The sequence below is a fragment of the Geotrypetes seraphini genome, chromosome 8 (genome assembly GCF_902459505.1).
Source record: "Geotrypetes seraphini chromosome 8, aGeoSer1.1, whole genome shotgun sequence".
In the NCBI taxonomy this organism is placed as follows: Eukaryota; Metazoa; Chordata; class Amphibia; order Gymnophiona; family Dermophiidae; genus Geotrypetes; species Geotrypetes seraphini.
In genome coordinates, this window is record NC_047091.1 from 49253280 (window position 1) to 49275450 (window position 22171).

Sequence of the window (22171 nt, forward strand, 5' to 3'; positions counted from 1 at the left end):
TGTGGCAGATATCTGCAGGCTCTCTCTTGCTGAGGGTGTGATACTTGGGTGATTGAGTCCCTCATCTTTCCTTCATTGCTATCCCCTTGCTTAGCAAAGCCCCCCCCCCCCCCCAAGGCAGGCGAGCATGGTCCTCAGGATTGTCTCATCAGTCCCTTCTGGTTGAGTCTTCTTTGAAAAGATCTCACCCTTCTCAAGTGTATGCCACTGTTCCTCCGGGAAGAGAAGGTAAAACGATGGACAGATTTGGTCGTTGCATCTACCAGAATTCGATGATGACCTCCAGAGTCCTCAATTATAATTTTCATTTTATCACCTATTTTGAGTTCTTTCTGTCCATTCTTCCAAAGTTCATGCCTTACCCGGACTCTCGTATGCACTTTGAATTTCAAGAAGTCCTTGCATCCCTGTCACAACTCCGGCTGCAGCTTCTTCAGTCGTCCTATGATGATTTTGAGCTCTCTGCTCGAGCTGCTGCTTGCTCTGTGGCCATGCGACGTCTGGCTTGGCTCCGTACTATCGACATGGATCCTAACCTGCAGGACCGGCTGGCGAATGTTCCTTGTGCAGGCAATGACCTCTTTGACAAGTCTATAGAGGCAGCCACCAAGAAGCTCTCAGACCAAGAAAAGTCTTTCGCTTCCATCCTCAGGCTAAAGCCAGCTCCTCCTCGTCCCACACGCCCTCCTCAAATTTATCAGCAGCGTTTCCCTCCAAAGCAGGCTCCTATTCGTCAGCCTGTCAAGAGGCAGCATCCCAGAAGCAGCAAAAGCCTCAGCCACCTATTGTACCTAAGGCTCCTAAACCTTTTTGACAGTCTAGAACGGAGCATAGCCTTAGTCGTTCTGCCATTTCCCGTTTTTCCCCCTATCGGAGGTCGTCTCCATCATTTTTACCACCGATGGACGACAGTTACTACCGACCTCTGGGTCCTTTCCATCATCAGAGAGGGATACTCTTCAATTCCATCAAGTTCCTCCAGAACATCCTCCAAGAGAGTATCCTTCCAATCCCTCCCAGACCACCCTTCTTCATGAAGCTCAAGCTCTCCTTCAGCTTCGAGCTCTCGAGCCAGTTCCTCTGGCTCAGCAAAACAAGAAGAAGACGGGTGATCTGCTGCCTATTTTGGATCTCAGGGTGCTCAACAAATTCCTAGTCAAAGAAAAATTTTGTATGTTAACCCTGGCATCTCTTTATCCCCTCCTCGAGCAGAACGACTGGTTATGCTCTTTGGTTCTCAAGGAGGCCTACACACACATTCCCATCCATCCGGCCTCCCGTCAGTACCTCAGATTTAGGGTGGGGACTCTACATTTTCAATACAAAAGCGGAAGTGTGGTGGTGATGGGGGACTTCAACCACCCGGGAATAGACTGGAGCATCGGGCACTCAAACTGTATGAGGGAGACCAAATTCATGGAGGTCACGAGGGACTGTTTCATGGAACAGCTGGTCACGGAACCAACACGGGGAGATGCCACTCTTGACCTAATCTTCAACGGACTAGGGGACCCGCTAAGGAGGTGGCAGTACTAGCCCCACTAGGAAACAGCGATCACAACACGATCCAATACAGGCTAGAAATTGGATCATCTCCCGTACGAAGAAAGATTGAGCAAATTGCAGCTCTACACTCTCGAAGAGCGTAGGGAGAGGGGAGACATGATTGAGACTTTTAAGTACATCACGGGACGGGTCGAAGTGGAAGAGGATATCTTTCTTCTCAAGGGACCCTCGACCACAAGAGGACATCCGCTCAAACTCAAGGGAGGGAAGTTTCGTGGAGACGCCAGGAAGTACTTCTTCACGGAGAGAGTGATTGAGCATTGGAACAAGCTTCCAGTACAGGTGGTCAAGGCACGCAGCATCTCAGACTTCAAGAACAAATGGGATACCTATGTGGGATCCCTACGAGGTCATGCCAAGGGATAGGGTCACTAGGACTTGAATAAGCGGGTCAGTAGAATGACAGTATAATTATTGTACTTTAGGGGTCAGTAGACTTAAGAGGGTGGGTAAATGGTGTGGGCAGACTTGATGGGCTATGGCCCTTATCTGCCGTCATCTTTCTATGTTTCTATGTTTCTAAAGGTGAAAAGAACCACAACGACAGCACTCAACTTCAAAAAAGGAAATTATGATGCCATGAGGAAAATGGTGGGAAAGAAACTCAACAATACCGCAAGGAAGATGGAGTCCGTAGAAAAAGCCTGGACCCTACTCAAGGGCATGATGCACGAAGCACAGAACCTGTGCATCCCCAAGTTCAGGAACGGGTGCAAAAAAAATAGAACAAAAACCCCAGTGTGGACAACAAATGCAGTGAAAAAGACGATAAGTGATAAGGCATCATTCAAAAAATGGAAAAAGGATCAGACAGAGGACAACCAAAGAGAGCATAAAAAACACCAAAAGGAGTGTCACCGAGTGGTTAGGAAAGCAAAAAGAGAATATGAAGAGAGACTGGCAGGGGAAGCAACGAACTTCAAATCATTCTTCAGGTACGTCAAGGGGAAGCAACCAGCTAGGGAGGAAGTGGGACCCTTGGATGATGGAGACAGAAAGGGAGTGGTAAAGGAGGAAAAGGAGATAGCGGACAGGTTAAATGAGTTCTTCACGTCAGTTTTCACGAAAGAGGACACAACCAACATTCCGGAACCCGAGGAGATCGTAAAAGGATATCAGGATGAAAATCTGGTCCAACTAGAGGTGAGCAAGGTGGATGTCCTCAGGCAGATAGACAGGCTAAAGAGCGACAAATTGCCAGGTCCAGACGGCATTCACCCAAGGGTACTCAAGGAACTAAGGAACGAAATAGCTGAGCCACTTCGACAAATATGCAACCTATCCTTAAAAACTGGAGAGATTCCGGAGGACTGGAAAATAGCAAATGTCACGCCCATCTTCAAGAAAGGCTCAAGGGGAGAACCAGGAAACTACAGACCTCGGTCTTGACCTCGGTCCCGGGAAAGATGATGGAAGCGCTGATTAAAGACAGCATCTAGGATCACATCGAAAACAATGGGCAGCTAAAGTCGAGCCAGCATGGCTTCTGCAAGGGCAGGTCATGCCTCACGAACTTATTATACTTCTTTGAGGGGGGTAAACAGCCAGGTGGATAAAGGGGAATCCATAGACATCATTTACCTTGACTTCCAGAAAGCCTTCGACAAGGTACCACACGAAAGACTGCTAAGGAAGCTATGGAACCACGGGGTGCAAGGGGTGGTCCACCGATGGATCAAAAACTGGCTGGCGGACAGGAAACAGAGGGTTGGGGTAAAGGGCCATTACTCAGATTGGCAATGGGTTACGAGCGGAGTTCCACAGGGGTCGGTGCTGGGACCGCTCCTGTTCAATATATTTATTAACGACGTGGAGGTGGGAACAAAATGTGAGGTTATTAAATTTGCAGATGACACTAAACTATACAGCAGGGTCAAAACCACGGAGGACTGCGAAGACCTCCAAAAAGATCTGACAACGCTGGAAGAGTGGGCCAAAAAGTGGCAAATGAGCTTCAACATAGGGAAATGCAAGGTCATGCATGTTGGAAAAAAGAACCTGATGTTCACTTACAAGATGGGGGGATCACCGCTAGGGGTGAGCAACCTTGAAAGAGACCTGGGAGTGATGGTAGACACAACACTGAAGGCGTCGGCGCAGTGCGCCACAGCCTCAAGGAAAGCGAACAAAATGTTGGGTATCATTAAGAAAGATATCACGACCAGGACGAAGGAAGTCATCCTGCCACTGTATCATGCAATGGTGCGCCCGCACCTGGAGTACTGTGTCCAGTACTGGTCGCCGTACCTCAAGAAGGACATGGCGGTACTCGAGAGAGTCCAGAGAAGAGCAACTAAGCTAATAAAGGGTATGGGGGACCTCTCATATACTGACAGACTGAAAAAGCTGGGGCTTTTCTCGCTGGAAAAGCGACGACTTAGAGGAGACATGATAGAAACCTTCAAGATCATGAAGGGCATAGAAAAAGTGGACAGGGACAGATTTTTCAAACTATGGGGAACTACAAGTACAAGGGGGCACTCAGAGAAATTGAAAGGGGAGAGCTTTAGAACAAACGCCAGGAAGTTCTTTTTCACCCAGAGGGTGGTGGATACATGGAACGCGCTACCGGAGGATGTGATAAGCAGAAGCAAGCTACAGGGCTTCAAAGAAGGTCTCGACAGGTATCTGGAGGACAAAGGGATAGAGGGGTACAGATAAGAGTAGAGGTAAGGTTATAGGGATAGGATTAGAGGTAATTTATAAAATTTAGTCAGAGACCACTGTTCAGGCAGTGGGCCTGATGGGCCGCCGCGGGAGCGGACCGCTGGGCGAGATGGACCTCTGGTCTGCCTCAGCGGAGGCAACTTCTTATGTTCTTATGAGTACTTTCTTTCGGTCTGGCCTTCTCACCCAGAGTCTTCACCAAGTGCCTGGTTGTGGTGGCCACTGCTCTCAGGAACCATGGTCTTCAAGTATTTCCATACCTCGACGACTGGCTCATCAAAGACTCCACATCTCAAGGCATCGTTGTAGCGACCCAACGGACTATCTGGTTCCTGCAAAGTCTGGGATTTGAAATCAATTTTCCCAAATCCTATCTACAGCACTCTCAGACTCTTCAATTCATCGGAGCTGTTCTGGACACAGTCCAACTCAGAGCATTCCTTCCTCAACAACGTCTGGAAGCTCTTCTCCATCTTTGTCATCCAGTGTCCTCTCACCCATCTATCTCGGTGAGACACATGATGGTTCTTCTGGGTCACATGGCTTCCACAGTACACGTGACTCCTTTTGCCAGACTTCACCTCAGAATTCCTCAGTGGACCCTGGCATCTCAATGGATGCAGGTTTACGACCCTCTGACTCGACACATTAAGGTCATTCCTGCTCTGACACAGTCTCTTCGCTGGTGGATGCTCTCTTCCAATCTATCCAGAGGCTTACTTTTTCACATGCCCCCCCATCAAAAGGTTCTCACGACCGATTCTTCAACTTACACTTGGGGGGCTCAACTAGATGGTCTCCGTACTCAAGGCTATTGGACCAGCACAGATCGGCAGTGTCACATCAATCTACTGGAACACAGGGCGATTTTCAATGCTCTTTCAGCATCTACTTCACGACCGTGTAGTCCTCATTCGTACGGACAATCAAGTCGCAATGTATTATATCAACAAACAAGGCGGCACGGGATCTGCCTCCCTCTGTCAAGAAGCTCTGAAAGTTTGGGATTGGGCGGTTCACCACAACACCTTCCTCAAAGCTGTCTACATTCAGGGGGCGGACAATGGCTTAGCGGACAACTTGAGTCGTCTTCTACAGCCTCACGAATGGACTCTCCATTCCACGCCCCTTCATCACATCTTCTCTCAGTGGGGAACGCCTCAGATAGACCTCGTTGCAGCCCCCCACAACTACAAACTGCCTCAGTTCTGCTCCAGGATCTACACTCCTCATCGCCTCGAGGCAGATGCTTTTCTTCTGGACTGGACGAATCTCTTTCTATATGCGTTTCCTCCATTCCCTCTCATTCAAAAGACGCTGGTCAAGCTGAAGACCGACCATGCCACCATGATTCTGGTTGCTCCTCGGTGGCCCAGACAACCCTGGTACTCCCTTCTACTTCAACTCAGCAGCAGGGAGTCATACCTTCTACCAGTTTTTCCCTCTCTGCTTACACAGCTTCAGGGATCTCTGCTTCATCCCAACCTGCAGTCTCTACACCTGAAAGCTTGGTTCCTCTCAACGTAATTCCTCTCCAGTTTTCTCAATCTGTGAGAAATGTCTTGGAAGCTTCCCGAAAGCCTACTACTAGACAACGCTATCACCAAAAATGGACTAGATTTTCTACTTGGTGTTTTTCTCATCATAAGGAGCCTCAACATTCCTACTTATCTTCAGTTTTGGACTATCTGTTGCACATTTCTCATTCTGGCCTCAAGTCTACATCAATACGAGTCCATCTGAGTGCAATTGCTGCTTTCCATCAGCCTATTGAAGGGAAACCTCTCTCTGCTCATCCTGTGGTTTCCAGATTCATGAAAGGACTTTTGAATGTCAAACGTCCTCTCAAACCGCCTCCTGTGGTTTGGGATCTCAATATTGTTCTTTCTCAGCTGATGAAACCTCCATTTGAACCAATGGACAAAGCTCATCTGAAGTATCTCACTTGGAAAGTGATATTTCTCATTGGCCTCACTTCCGCTAGACAAGTCAGTGAGCTCCAAGCCTTAGTTGTGGATCCATCTTTTACAGTGTTCCATCATGACAAGGTGGTTCTTCGCACTCATCCAAAATTCCTTCCTAAAGTGGTTTATGACTTTCATCTCAACCAATCCATTGTTCTTCAAGTGTTTTTTCCAAAGCCTCATTCTCATCCTAGAGAATCAGCTCTTCATACTCTGGACTGTAAACGTGCTTTGGCTTTCTATTTGGAACGCACCAAACCACACATAACTGCTCCTCAACTTTTTGTCTCCTTTGATCCAAACAAGTTGGGACGTCCCATTTCTAAGCGTACCATCTCCAACTGGATGGCGGCTTGTATCTCTTTCTGCTATGCCCAGGCTGGATTACCCCTTCACAATAAAGTCGCAGCCCTTAAGGTCAGAGCAATGGCAGCTTCTGTAGTTTTCCTCAGATCTACTCCTATTGAGGAAATTGCAAAGCTGCTACCTGGGCCTCGGTTCATACTTTCACTTCTCACTATTGTTTGAATACTTTCTTCAGACGGGATGGACAGTTTGGCCAAACAGTATTGCAAAATTTATTCTCCTAAGTTGCCAACTCTCCCACCATCCCACTTTGGTTAGCTTGGAAGTCACCCACTTGTGAGAATACTTGCCTGCTTGTCCTGGGATAAAGCACAGTTACTTACCGTAACAGTTGTTATCCAGGGACAGTAGGCAGTTATTCTCACATCCCACCCACCTCCCCGGGTTGGCTTCTCTGCTAGCTATCTGAACTGAGGAGACGCGCCCTGCGCTGGACGGGAAGGCACTCGCGCATGCGCGGTTTGGGCGACTCAAAACTTCGAGTTTCTTCAAGCAAGTCTGCTTGTGAGGTGTCCGCATCGAGGCTCCGTCGGATGACGTCACCCACTTGTGAGAATAGCTGCCTGCTGTCCCTGGATAACAACTGTTACAGTAAGTAACTGTGCTTTATGAGCAGCCACCTAAGGGTTTTCTTCGGCTTCCCCTTCATGACATCTTGTGGGAGATCTTTTACAAGAACTTAGAAACTCCTCGCAAGCTGGATTCACTATATAGGGTGGTACCCATTCTGGGCTTTGACAAGTCTCAGCTCCCCATAAGTCTTTCCTGGTGGAGTCCACACTTTAAAAATCTGCTGGAGCCAGTGTCTATGCTTCTGTACCTCCTTGCAGAGAGGGTAAGGCAATGGACCGTTTTGGCAAACAATTTTATCAGAATGCCATGCTTGCCAACTGGTCTGGTAACTATGCTTTCCATTTCTCCTTCTATCTCAAGCATTTAGATACCCAAGTGGCTACTTTTCAGAAGTACTTACCTGTCGCAAATTACCAGCTTTTCAAAATTATATTTCTGACTTGCTACAGCTGCGCAAATAAATAGTACGCTCTATCTATGACACTTTTGAGCTAACATCTCGTGCTACGGCTATGTCGGTAGCAATGTGACGCCTAGCCTGGCTCAGAGTCTCGGAGCTTGATGTTAACCATCAAGATCATCTTGCTAATGCTCCTTGTTTGGGCGATTAACTTTTTGGAGCTTCCTTAGATACAACCACCCAAAAGTTATCAGCTCACGAAACCAGGTGGGATACTTTGGTTAAAAACAAGCAAAAGCCTCCACCTGTTCACCCTTTCAGACAACAATCTTCATATCAACATCGTTTTGCTGCAAAGCCTCTGCCGCCATCTCAGTCTCAACCTCGCAGGCAGAGGCAGCAACCCCGTCAACCTCAGCAAAAACAGCAGGCTGTTCTACCTAAATCTACACAGCCTTTTTGACCTGTTTTTCAGGAGCATAGCCAATCTCAGCATTTCTCAACCTTTGCCTCAGCCCATTGGAGGTCGTCTTCAGCTTTTCATCAGTCGTTGGGAACTCATCACATCGGACCTATGGGTCCTCAACATCATTCGTCAGGATTACTCTCTCCATGGTCACAGCTCATCTCAAGTTTCTTACCTGGAAAGTGGTCTTCCTTATTGCTCTCACCTCTGCCAGGAGGATCAGTGAGTTACAAGCATTAGTAGCAGATCCACCTTTCACAGTTTTTCATCATGACAAGGTGGTTCTGCTTACACATCCAAAGTTTCTTCCAAAAGTTGTCACTGAATTTCATCTCAATCAGTCAATTGTTCTACCAGTGTTTTTTCATAAACCTCATTCTCATGCTGGAGAAACTGCTTTGCATACTTTGGACTGTAAGCAGGCTTTGGACTACTACATTGACCGGACAAAGCCACAACGAACATCTCCCCAACTCTTTTGATCTAAACAAGTTGGAGCATCCTATATCCAAGAGAACAATTTCCAACTGAATGGCTGCATGCATTTCGTTCTGCTATACTCAGACTGGACTGGCAGTGGAGAGTTATGTCACACAAAGTTAGAGCTATGGCAGCTGCTGTTGCTTTCCTTAGATCTACGCCCATTGAGGGAATCTGTAAAGCTTCCACTTGGTCCTCAGTTCATACATTCACTTCTCACTATTGTCTGGAATCTTTCTCCAGATGTGATGGGCACTTCGGCCAATCTGTATTACAAAATTTATTTTCTTAGCCAACACTCCCACCATCCCATCTCTGTTAGCTTGGAGGTCACCCATTCGTGAGAATATGCTGCCTGCTTGTCCTGGGATAAAGCACAGTTACTTACCGTAACAGGTGTTATCCAGGGACAGCAGGCAGATATTCTCACATCCCACCCACCTCCCCTGGTTGGCTTCTTAGCTGTCTTATCTTAACTGAGGGACCGCGCACCCTATGTCGGGTGGGAAGGAACTCGCGCATGCGCAGTTCGGGCTATCGCAAACTTTCTAAAGACTTAAAGTGGCGATGCACTTTTAAAGTGGTCCGTACCAGGGACTTTAATTAGTTGACTTTAGTTGGTTTTGGAAGTGGAGGAGTAAGCCAATGTGTGGCGGTGGCCAACAAAGCAAATAGGATGATAGGAATTATTAGGAATGGGATGGTAAATGGAGAAACAAGATGGCCGCGATGTAGAGAGGACGCTGAGTTGCGCTCTCCTGCGAAATACTAATTTCCTACCTTTTATCGGGTTTATTCCGTTGCTTACATGCCGAAAAGACGAGGCAGAGCGGCTGCTTCAGCCCGGCAGACGGGATCTGCCTCAACGAGGCAGGAGGAAATAACTCGCTTCTTCACATCTTCGCCCCAGGGCATGCCGGCTGAGCCGAATCGGAGAGAGATTTCGGCTCTCGGGAGCGAAGTCTCGCTCATCTCCGCGGGACCTCCATCTCCTCTGCAGCCGCGAGACTGGGGAATAGAGGCGGTTCCACAGGGACGGATGGCGTCGCCGATGGAGCTGGAGGGCTTGCCTAACCCTCAAGTGCTCTCGGCAGGAACAACTATATCGGAGGAGGTGGCTGATATTTCAGCAATTGAAGGACAAGCTTCAACAGTCCTTCCATTGGTAAGACCTGCTGAAATAACTTTAGAGTCTATTTGGACTGTGTTAGACTCTTTGTACAAATTATGTGCAGGAACCCTTCCTCAGGTGACTCATCAAGAAAGCAGATTGGACAAATTACAGGAGGAATTGAAGGATCAGGAAGGGAAGGTTAAAAATTTGGATCAGAAAATTCAAAGTTTACAAGCTTCTCAGATTGTTATACTGCAGGATAGACTACTCTACACTAGGAAAATGGAAAACTTTGAAAATTATATGAAAATGCTGAATTTAAGAATTCTTAATTTCCCAAAGGTGTTAACAACACCTCCTAAGGAAATGTTTTATATATTCTTGAAAGAAATATTTAAATATCCTGAAGCCGGACTACCTCCTTTACATAGAATATATTATTTGCCACCATCAAAACAGAAAATCTCAGGTCCAGAAGTTTCTTCTGAACCTCCTAAACCTTTGAATTTAACAGAAGTCCTTGAAACTTCAGTGGATGAAGTAATCTGTCGTACTACGCTTGTGGTGGCGTTTGTTTTTCAACAAGACAAAGAGGCACTTCTTAGACTGTTTTTCAGGTTGAAAGAAGTGACCTTTTTGGACAGTAAGATCAGTATGTTTCCAGATGTCTCAAAAGCAACTCAGACCAGACGGAAGAGGTTCCTTGAACTGAGACAGTTTGTAATACAGTTGGGGGCTAAATACCAATTGAGATACCCTTGTAAATGTAAGATCCTTTTGGATCAACATTCATACATATTCTTTGAACCCTCACAATTACAATTTTTTCTCGAAGGAAAGGGAATAACAACTTCAAATATCTCTGAAGGGAATGTAGGATCAATCCCATAGTAATGTAAGAAGAAGATGTACTCTACAAATATGGTTTATTGAATTAATTAATTATATATCTCTCACAAATGTGAATTGTTTCTCCTCCAGAACCCAGAATGTGGACTAACTTAAGAGCGAAATTTTGTTTAATTATGAAATGGACAGTATCCAGATATATTTTTCCTTTAAAAAATATGTGGAAGTTCTCTCTTTATTTTCTTATACAAGCAATGTATATGTATCTATATATAAAATGATAAATAAAAAATGGAAAAAAAAAAAGGAATGGGATGGTAAATAAGGCCAAGAATAATATAATGCTTCTATCACTCGATGATGTGGTCTCACCTTGAATGTTATGTTCAAATCTGATCGCCATATCTCACAAAACATATGGCAGAATTAGAAAAGGTTCAAAGAAGAGTGACCAAGATGAAGAAAGTCTAAAGATGTTAGGACTCTTCAGCTTGGGAAATTAAACAGCCAAGGGAAGATATAATTGAGATCTACAAAATCATGAGTGATATAAGGGTACAAGTGAATTGATTTTTTTGCTCTTTCAAAAATTACAGACTAGAGGACACACAATACTTTTAAAACCAATTGGAGGAAATATTTTTTTCTCTCAAAGAATAGTTAAGCTCTGGAACTTGTTGCCATTGGATGTGGTAACAGAGGTTAATGTAGCAACAGAGGTTAATGTAGCTGGGTTTAAAGAAATGTTTGGACAAATGTTTAGAATGTTGCTTCTATTTAGGTTTCTGCCAGGTACTTATGACTTGGGTTAGCCACTAGGAAACAAGATACTGAGCTAGAAAGATTATTGGTCTGACCCAGTATGGCTATTCTTATCTTCTTATGTTCTTATGATTAGTGAGTGGACTTAACACTTGGGACAGAGAAAGTGCCTGAATACAATATATAAACTGCTTTAATTACACTACATAAAGGTGGTAAAGAATCAAACTTTTAAAAAATTGTGAAAGTCCATTTAAAGATGTACAGATGTAATTCTTTGATCATTTGCAATTCACTTCCAGTGTTCCCATGCCCTGTGAAACAAAAAATCAAAAGCTTAAAAGGAGAGTAAAATTGAAAGCACCTTTCTTCAGGCCTCATCTAAAGCAAAGAATATTGGTGTGCATGAGCATAAATGCCAGTAGAAACCTACTATAGCGGGGGTGTGACAAGATGGCGGGGTGGGGGGTGTGACAAGATGGCGGCGGTGAGTGAGTTACAGTGAAGCGGGGAGCAGGAAGATCGGGATGATTGCAGGCTTTTTTCTTCTTACCTTTTCCTGAGCATAGATGCCGCCGAAGAGGAAAGGGGCGTTCCCTCGCCGGCCCTCTCTTCGACACCCATGCAGCAAGCCATCCAACAAACGGTTGACCGCTTTTTTGCGGCTCAAACGACGGCAACCCGAACTATAGGAGGAGGTGACCCGGTTTTGGGAGAAGGCGGTGGAGAGTTTTTCCCCCTTTCGGGGAGCGAAATATCTTTGTCCCCTCCGGATCCATTCACCCCCGTGTGTCCAGCTACTGCCGGAGTTCAGCTGCGGGAGAGCCATGACCACGGAAGGGAATCCATGGGGCTGCCCGGTGAGGGCGTTGAACCAGAACCAGCAAGTGCAGGGAAGCTGAAAGAACTAACAACAAGTACATCTACACCAACATCAACGGAGGCTTCCTTGGGAGACATTTGATTGCTTCTACAACGTATGGAGGCTTCTATGGCTAAAAACACTGAGGAGGTAACAAATATTAACTTTAAGATTGATACTTTAACTAAAACTATTGACTCAGTTAAATTGGATTTCTCAAGCCAAAACAAACAGATACATGAGGATATACAGCAGCTTCAAATGTTTAAAACAGCAATAATTAAAGATAATTCCTCTATACATAGGAAATTAGAGCAATTTGAAAATTATAACAGGAGATTGAATCTTCGTATACTGAATTTCCCAACTTCACCTGGTATTCCGCCTATTGATTTCTTCAAAAGATATTTGATTGAGAACTTGGGAATTTCTTCTGAAAACATTCCTCCTTTAAATAAGATTTACTATTTGCCAAACAAAAAAATTCCTCTGGAAAAAAACATTGGACAAGAGAAAAATAATGGACAAGAGGAACAGATTGATTTTGCTAATGTTACTGCTCTTTTAGAACAAACTCTGAATCCAGATACTGCGAGAACTACGCTTCTAATATCTTTTATTTTTGAGCAAGATTTAAATATGATCTTAAGATTATATTTTTAAAACTCTCAAAAATTATTTGGAGTACAACGTATTTGGATTTATCCAGATGTCTCTAAAGTGACTCAGGAGCGAAGGAAAGATTTTCTTTCCTTACGACAAGTAACTCTTAAATTGGGTGCTACATTTCTACTAGCTTACCCTTGTAAATGTTTGGTAAGGTACTTGGGAGTCAAATATGTTTTCTTTTCTTCCGAACATTTAAAGGAGTTTCTAAGAGTTAAAAAGATTACTAAGAGTTAAAAGACTACCAAGGTATGATGTAGAATGGAATATAATATAATTAGAGGGTAGCCGTGCCTCACTAAGCCTTTTCCTCTGAATTAAATTCTTTAATTTATGTCTCCAATATTATATGATTATCACACCCCTTTCATTGTGGTCTAAGGAAAGGATAAAATATTTTATTTCAAATTTGAAATGTTTTGTTCAAATCTGATATATTATTTTGGTGAAATCTGTTTTCTTTCTCTGTATTGCATGGAACAAGATTATGCTTGTGAATTGTTGTTTAAAATTTAAATAAAGAATTAAAAAAAAAAAATTTAAAAAAAAAAGAAACCTACTATAACCTAGCTTTCTTTCATCCTCTACCACAGGGAGATCATTGTAATTTCAGCCATGATATTGAAGTTCCACGAAGAAGAGGACTCTGCAAGTTTTACGTGACCGGATTTTGTGCCAGAGCTGAAAACTGCCCATATATGCATGATATCCTGTTTCTCATATTTCTGCCTGCTTGAGTATGGGGAGCTGTGCATTAGTGATATGCAAAATGTGTGTGTGTAGGGGGGAGAAATAGTGCCTCTCGTAGTGTAGAGCAATTGTTTTTATTTTTAGATGGCATACAGTATCAGGCAGGGTTAGAGTGTGAGTTCTGGTTGATTGGTATTGGGGAGGGGGGCGGGGAACCTGGAATAAGTTTCAGACAGAAGAGGGAGGGAGAGAGAAGGGGTCTGCAAAATTAGGAGAGCTTTGTGTTGAACATGTGGAATAGAATGGGTCTTAAAATCTGGGTATCATATAAGAACAAAAGTAGAAATGATTTTGTCTCCCCCCAGCAAAATATGTATTGTTGAAGAATATATTTAGTATAAGAAGTTGGTCCTCTGTGGCTCTGTATACAAAAATTGTTTTCCAAATCTCAAAATGACTAAAGTGGGATTAAAGTATGCTTCCCTAGAGAAAGGAAAAGGATGGGATAGAGCACAGACTAATTCAAATAGTGGTACCTGTGGAATCCTGGCACCTTTTAGGAAAATGCACATGTATAAGGAGCCGCTCCACTTAACTGTGTGAAGAAGAACATAATTTATGCCTGTATTAGCATTCCTTGATCGTTACAAATCTGTTTTCTTTAACACCTACTTCTTACGTGAATTTCCCTGTAAACTATTCCATACGACCGGAAACTGTGTCAATGGAGATGATTGCATGTTTTCTCATGAGCCTCTCTCAGATGAAACCAAGGAGCTTCTGGACAAGGTAGGTGTGACAGTAGTCATGGAAGGTAACTAATCATTCTGTTGCAAAGACATAGGATTCTGTACTGAAGCTGTTGTCTTTTTTTTAGTCTTGAACTTTGCAGAAGGATGTCACTCAAAACTCTCAACTCCTCCCCTTCAGCAGTGGAAAATAGCTCCCTCTTGAGTTTTTCCTTCTGCAATCGAGCTGAGAAAGTGTGTTGTGATCTGTTCTGTTTTCATTTTATTATTTTCAGGTATTTTTTATCCATCAGGTCCTTTTTTTCTTGCGTGGCTTTGGTGCGTGGAGGTTCCCTTCTTGGGTTTACTCTGCCAGGGAAAGGACGCAGACCCAAGAGAGCTGTCTGCTGCTCGCAGACTAATCTCTTCAAAGTACCTGCTTTGTGGTCCATCGAGAGCTCGGGGTCTGTTCCCCTGGGATCTTGCTCGCCTGCTGATTTATCAGAGACTTGAGCGCAGGCTGTGAGTCCCCTGTGTAACAACCCTTTAGGTATCAGGGAACTGGCTGCAAATTTTCTCCCCCAATGCGTCACGTGGATTTTCAGGGTTCGGAGTCCTTGGTCAGGGTCCGCCTCACAGGCATTCAGAAGAATTCCAGTGGTGGATTGGATCCCAGCAGTTTCTGAGGCTGTAATCCTTTCTCTGCAGATAGGCTGTGTCAAGCTGACAGACAAGCCTCAGAAGTCACAGTGAGTACACCTATTAATCCCTAGGGGGAATATTGGGGGGGGTCTGTAAAAGGTTGATCCAAGGGTTTCTGGGGTTAGAATTAAGTTCACAATAATCAATACAGCTGCAGGTGTTACTATTATAATAGTAAAAAGCAAAAATCACCAGTGTGAGCTATCAAACAGATGCACAGCATGAAGGGGAAAAGACCTCAGAGACCTTTTAAGGCAACATTGCTTCTTGTCTTTAGCAAATGTAGCAGGTAATGTCTCAGTCACTGGTTAAAACCTTAAATGCTGGAGGGCTGGGGATGGAAGCTGAAATCGGCAAGGGGGATGGAAGCTGAGATTCAGCAGGGGGGCTGGTGAGTCTTGGGGGCTGGAAGCTGAAATCGGCAGGGGGGCTGGTGAGTCTTGGGGGCTTGGGATGGAAGCTGAAATCGGCAGAGGGGCTGGTGAGTATTGGGGGCTGGGGATGGAAGCTGGGAATTGGAAGGGGGACTGGTGAGTCTGGGGGGCTGGGGATGGAAGCTGGGAATCGGCAGAGGGGGCTGGTGAGTCTGAGTGGCTGGGGATGATTTTTGATATGATATTGCCTTGGTTAAATAAAATGTTTAAACTTAAAAAGCTGTGTCGTTAACAGTGAATCAAATTGAATTGAAAAATCGATTCAACAGGGTGAATCAAATTGAATCGAATTGAAATATTTTTCTCTGAATCGGCAGCACTAGCCCTGATTGTCCGGATTTGGAGGTGCTGATTCTTCTTCACATTTTCAGCGGGCCTCTGTCCACCTCTTTACAGAGCTGAAAGAGCTCCATTTGGATTTTCCATTTTCCCATTCTCTGGATTCGGTCCTGGTCTATTCTGTACTTTTTTCCATTCAGTCCACAGATCCTTGGTCTGACTTCAGAACACTGTGATTCCCGGAAAGCTTTTTCCGCTCTGCTAGAGCTATGTCTATGCTTTATCTCCTGAATCCTGATTTTTGGCAAGTCTGATCAGCCTGAGGTAGATTCCACCGTGGTGCAGGTTTCCCAGTTTCCAGCCCCCCCTCCCCCAGTGATGGGGGAATGAGGTTTCAGGCCTCTCAGAATCACAGGGTAGATGTTATTTTAACAAACTATTCTTTTCCAGCATCCTCAGGTAGCCAAGTGGCGGTAACCTCTTCCTTTATGGTGTGTGCCTATTATTCCGGCCTGCGCAATACGTCCTCTGTCAAGGTGCATGTCTGTCCTCCACTGGTGCTGGTTTGGTGTGGAAGCGCCATTTATGTTCTCATTTGAGTTCTTAGTACGTTCTCTGATGCAGTGTCTGAGCACCGAATTCCTTGGATTCGTCTTTGGATGAGGAAGCTGCCTCGGAGATCACCTTCAGCGGCTGCCTTTTTAAGGGCCAGATTCTTGTTGATATAGGTCTGGATGTCCTCTACTAAAGTGTTGCGAAGTACGTTCTCTGATGATGCAGTGTCTGAGCACCGAATTCCTTGGATTCGTCTTTGGATGAGGAAACTGCCTCGGAGATCACCTTCAGCAGCTGCCTTTTTAAAGGCCAGATTCTTGTTGATATAGGTCTGGATGTCCTCTACTAAGGTGTTGCGAACTCCACTCTATGATGCTCCCTGTGAACCTGTTTCACTGGGTGTTGGAAAGGGATTGTAGTTCTCTTCGTTCCTCCTGTGGGTGTCGTCATGAATACTCAGGTTTTTCCTCCTAGACACGTTCCAAGGGTTACGCCCACATTTTTACAGTTCCAATTCCAGACGTCCATAGGTTTCTGTGCAGTGGCTACGCCTCACAAAAAAATGAAAGCGCCAATGTCACCAGGGGTCAAGTGTGGCTTCCTCATTTGCAGGCTGTCTTCTACAGTTTTGTCAGGAGTGGATTCGACTTTCATCGGATGCTTGTTAGTCCTCCTATGTCCACCTCTGCCTTGGTTTAAGGACTCCGGCAAGTCGACCGCAACATGTCTGCGCTACTCTACAATGACTCTTAGTCTTCGGGATGCTGGAACCTGCTCCAGACCACGGATACTCTTGATACTTCCTTTTACCAGAAAGGCTCAGAGGATTGGAGACATATTCTGGATCTACAGTCAGTCACCCACTTCTTGCAAATTCTCTTTGTTCAAATGGACAAAAAGTACATGGTGCTAGCTGCTATCTCCAGGGGAGTTTCTTGTATTCTTGGATCTCACAGAGGTTTCCTCCCTTTTTCAATCTGCCCAGATCTTTACAGGTTTCTGCGTTTCCATGTTCTGCAGCAGCATTTCCAGTTCACAGCTCTGCCCCTTGGGCCTCAAGATTGCTCCTGAACTTTTGTCACTGTGATTGTAGTTGAGTGGGCTTTCCGCCAGCAGGAGGATCCAAGTCCACCCTTTCTGGGACAGCGGGTGATCTGGGCTCTGTCTCGTTGGGTGTATGAAGGTGCGGTGGGAATGGTAGTATCTCTGCTTCAGGTTGGCTTGGCTTCCTCCCAGTCCCTGGAGTTTCTGGGGCTTCTCCTCGTCTCCAGTCAGAGTCGTATGTTTCCTCTCTGGGAAAGTGGACAGCACCTTAGTCAACAGATCAGAATTCACTTGGACTGTCTGGCTCTCTCGGCCTAGTTTTATTTGCAGGTTCTAGGGTCTCAGGCAGCCTCCTTGGAAGCAATACCCTGGGCCAGAGTGCCCCTGTGTCCTTGACAGGAGACCATCTCCTATCTTGGTGATCTCTGCCGATTTTCACCCTTCAGATGCCACTCCCTTGGATGGAGCCAGCTAGCTGCAATTTGAGCTGGTGGCTTCAGGGGATGGCTCTTGGCCAGGGCTGACTTCTTTGGATTTCCAAATGGATGCCAGCCTGTTGGGTTTCGGGAAAACTGCGGGGCCTCCTTCATTCAGGGGCAGTGGACCCCGGTCCGCAACGTTGGTTGACCTACCATCTGGAGCTTCGGGAACTTCGGCTAGTGCTACTCGCTCTCCAGACCCTTCAGCAAGATCAGTGGTGCAAGTTTTTTCGACTCCACGGTGGTAGCATATGTGATCTCTTCCCCCCCCCCTCTCTTGGGCCAGAAAGATTGATAGCGTTCCACTGGGCGTAAACGCATCTTCTGTCTTTCTTGGGGGACCATGGGGCTGGAGTTGTCAATGTTCCGGCAATCTTCCTCGGCCGACAGTTCCTGGTCTCAGGAGCATAGTCCCTCTCGCAAGAGGCGTTATATCTGATCTTACAAGATCTGGGGTTTGCTCCAGAGGGTCTTGGCTTCAGCAGATAACTCAAAGTCCAGGTGCTTTTTCAGTCAACGAACAGCGCGGAAGCTAGGGCCTGATGCCTTGTTTTTTTGCCCTGGCCTGCTCACGAGTTCCTGTATGATGATCCCTCCTTAGCCTCTGGTGGTTGGTCGGGTCATCCGCTGGACAGCGACACATCCCAGCCTGGTGTCTCTAGTGCAGGGGTGTCAAACTCAGGCCCGCGGGCCAAGTCTGGCCCTCAGTGTAATTATATTTGGCCCGTGAGAAAATACCAAATGTCTACTAGAGCTGGCCCACTTGGTATGTCAATTGGGTTTTAATTCATCATGTGACCATCGATTTATTTAGCGTCCAACCTTTTTATTCAGATCTTTGGGCATTTTTTTGTGCCACTTTTTGCTTATGATACGGTTGTGACTATGGCACTTGTCATGTGACAAACCCCCCCCCCCCCTTTTTAAATTGACGGCATTTTTCAATCCAGTTTTGCTTTCAGTTTGCTCAGCTCAGAGCGCTACAGATTGTCTCTACTAGGAAAGAGCCACCATTGCTTTATTTAAGAACATAAGAATAGCCTTACTGGATTAGACCAATGGGCCATCAAGCCCAGTAGCCCGTTCTCACGGTGGCCAATCCAGGTCACTAGTACCTGGCCAGAACCCAAGAAGTAGTAATATTCCATTCTACTAATACAGAGCAAGCAGTGGCTTCCCCCAGGTATTTCTCAATAACAGACTATGGACTTAAGAACATAACATAAGAATAGCCTTTTTTAAACGTGCACATAGTTATTTTAAGTTATCTTAAAGTTCCCAAAAATATTAGTGATGGTTTTTATGTTTTCTATAGTCTATTATCTTTATTGGATCACAGCTTTTACTTGGCTTACAAACTTGTATGTTAAAACCTAATAACACACTCTCAGCAACATTGCATAGATTCAGCTTCCAATAATCTATGCAATGTTGCTGAGAGTGTGTTATTAGGTTTTTAACATACAAGTTTGTAAGCCAAGTAAAAGCTGTGATCCAATAAAGATTATTGTTAATTCATCACAGAGTACTAGAAAATTTATCCCTACTAGTAGTTACATTCTATAGTCTATTGCCACACTGCAACATTTGTTAGTACAGGACAGCTACACTTTTTTCACGCACTGCAGTAGAAACTTTTTATTTTTGCATTTTTAATCCTTTCCACAAGCAATGTTTTGTTATTATTTATTTTTCACTATTTATATTATATTTTTTATGTTGTGTTTTAGTTTATTATGTGCCCGTGATGCTTCTTTGGCCACTTTTATGTTTACACTCTTTTAGTTTCTTTTGCCGAACCTTGTCCTTAAACATGGTTATGACCACGGCACATGTTTTGTGCCCCCTACCCCTTTCTTTTAGAGCGCTGAAGATTGTCCTCACCAGGTAAAGGTAAATATCAAGGTTGGCCCGCGACTTTGTCCAAGTTTTTAATTTTGGCCCACTGTGTATTTGAGTTTGACACACCTGCTCTAGTGGCTCCGTATTGACCTTGCCACCCTTGGTATGCAGTTCTCATACATCTTCAGCAGGACAAGAAGCTCTGGCTCCCTTTTCATTGATATCTTCTCAGTCAGGGACCAGTGTCTATGGAGAACCCACGGCATTATGGTCTTATGGCATGGCTTTTTAGCTCTCAGCCTTGATAATACACAGTTATTTGGAGGTAATTTTCTTGACTCTTTTTGCTCAAGTAACCCTCTGCTATGGCTGTTTCTGCCAAACCCTGGAAGGCTTTCCTACAGTGGGGTCCTAGGAAGCAGGTGGATCCTGAGAAGGCTCCCAGTTAGGTAGTCTTGGCTTTACTTCAGGAGGGTTTAGACAAAAGTCTGGCAGTGGCCTTCCTGAAATGTTCAGGTTGCAGGCTTTTTGTATTTTCGAGCATGCAGAGGCGCTAGTTCGCAAACTGCTCTTCGAGATGTGATCAGGTGTACAAAGGAGGTTCTTCATCTACGTCCTCCCTTGTGTCTTCCTTTCCCTTTGTGGAGTCAACATCATTTTACAGGGCCTTGGTGAAGCTCTTTTTGAACCACTCCCTTATGGATACCGTCAGACAACACCTTAGTACAGGGAAAAAAATGCTTCTCATACAATTGGACTTAACTGCGGCATTCGACTTAGTGGATCACAACATCCTTCTACAGATCTTAGACGCAATAGGCATCTCAGATAAAGTATACTCTTGGTTTGAAGGATTCCTAAAACTCAGAACCTACAGTGTAAAATCAAACAAAGAAAAGTCAGAATCCTGGTCAAACCCCTGCGGCGTACCACAAGGATCTCCACTATCCCCCACCCTCTTCAATCTCTACACTGCTTCTCTAGGAACGCATCTGGACAATATGGGCATAACCACCTATAGTTATGCTGATGACATCACCATCCTCATCCCATACGATCATTCTAAACCTACCATGACAGACAAACTTCACCAAACACTTGAAACAGTCACAACCTGGATGAAAAATCACAAACTTAAACTCAACCAAGACAAAACCAAATTCATCCTTCTCGAAAATGACAAGATCCAAACCACAACCAACTTAGACATAAACGCAATCAAATATCCCATCCAAACCACCATAAAACTACTTGGCATGACCATAGACAGATGCTGTACTATGCAACCGCAAATAAATAAAACAATTCAGAAATCATTCGCAATCATGAGAAATCTGAGACAAGTCCGAAAATTCTTTGAAAGAACACAATTCCAACTTATAGTACAATCCCTAATACTTGGTATATTGGACTACTGCAACATCCTCTTCCTTCCTTGCCCTGCAACTACGATTAGACAACTCCAAACAATCCAAAATACAGCTTTGAGACTCATCTACTCATTGAAAAAACATGACCACATCACTGAAGCCTTCATCAACTCACATTGGCTTCCAATCCAAGAAAGAATCCAATTCAAATTCTACTGCATATTATTCAAAACCCTACACGGAGACAGCCCATCATACTTGAACAATCGCCTCATCCAAGCACCCACTACAAGACAAAGAAAAACGCACGCCCCATTCATACCCCCCCCAATCAAGGAAGTAAAAAGAACAAAACTACACGACGGCCTCCTAGCCACCCAAGCCGCAAGGCTGGACAACCAGATCTCCAACCTCTTGATGACCACCCCAGACTACAGGACGTTCAGAAAAGAAATAAAAACCACACTTTTCAAGAAATTCCTGAAGCAGCAATAACATCACGACCGTTTAGTAACTCTAAAACTGACACTTGATCTACCCATTACTGCACTAATAATAACAAAAGAACTTCCACTATGACCACCTATTAACTCGTTTACAAACCACCTCACCCTCAACAACCTGCTAAATGTTTATAAGATCTACAACTTACCTCTCTAGCTAATCATTGTAACTCTGTTTTTTTTAAACTAACCTTTTGTAATCCGCCTTGAACCGCAAGGTAATGGCGGAATAGAAATCCCTAATGTAATGTAATGTAAAGGATGAATTTCTTCTGGACCTAACGATCAAGATGTTTTTTTCTGGTCGCTATTGCCTCTAGTTTTTTCATTGAAGCATTGATGAACATCAAGATTTCATGCAAGTGAGCATCATCATGGTATCGATTCTCCTTCCCCCTTGCCGTCATTGGTCCGGTGCTACCATCATCGAAACAATCCTTCTCAATGCTTCTCAATCCTGAGGTACTAGATTTTTATTCTGACCTGTCTTCACACTGAGTGTGAGCCTTTATTATCTACCCCAGAATCATATGGAATCCATCTTCTCCTTCTTTTTCCTATCTATATCAGACAGATGGTGCAAAAGCTCTTTATCAAATTGGACTGAAACTAAATCCAGAGCAGAGCTCCTTGATGCCTTAGATTACGATGAGCCTCCTATGTAGGGATGGGACACAGCAAACACACACGTAGGCTAAGGAGCTCCTTTTATTATGCTTCTATGCTAATGACATCATAGTAACTCCTTCGATTGTATGTCTAACGATTGGTGGATACAAAGGTACATGCTTTTACATCGTGATCACCCTC

The 22171-nt window shown here is 44.6% G+C and overlaps 1 protein-coding gene across 5 annotated transcripts in view; it reads left to right on the forward strand.

Annotated features, from left to right (window-relative positions):
* Positions 1 to 22171, forward strand: part of ZC3H4 (zinc finger CCCH-type containing 4) — a 339067-nt gene that overhangs the window by 219854 nt on the left and 97042 nt on the right. For all 5 annotated transcript variants that reach the window (XM_033954008.1, XM_033954004.1, XM_033954006.1 and 2 more), the window contains exons 9-10: positions 13329 to 13440; positions 14105 to 14214. In XM_033954008.1, the coding sequence (XP_033809899.1) occupies positions 13329 to 13440; positions 14105 to 14214 (222 nt within the window). The remainder of the gene's footprint in view (positions 1 to 13328; positions 13441 to 14104; positions 14215 to 22171) is intronic.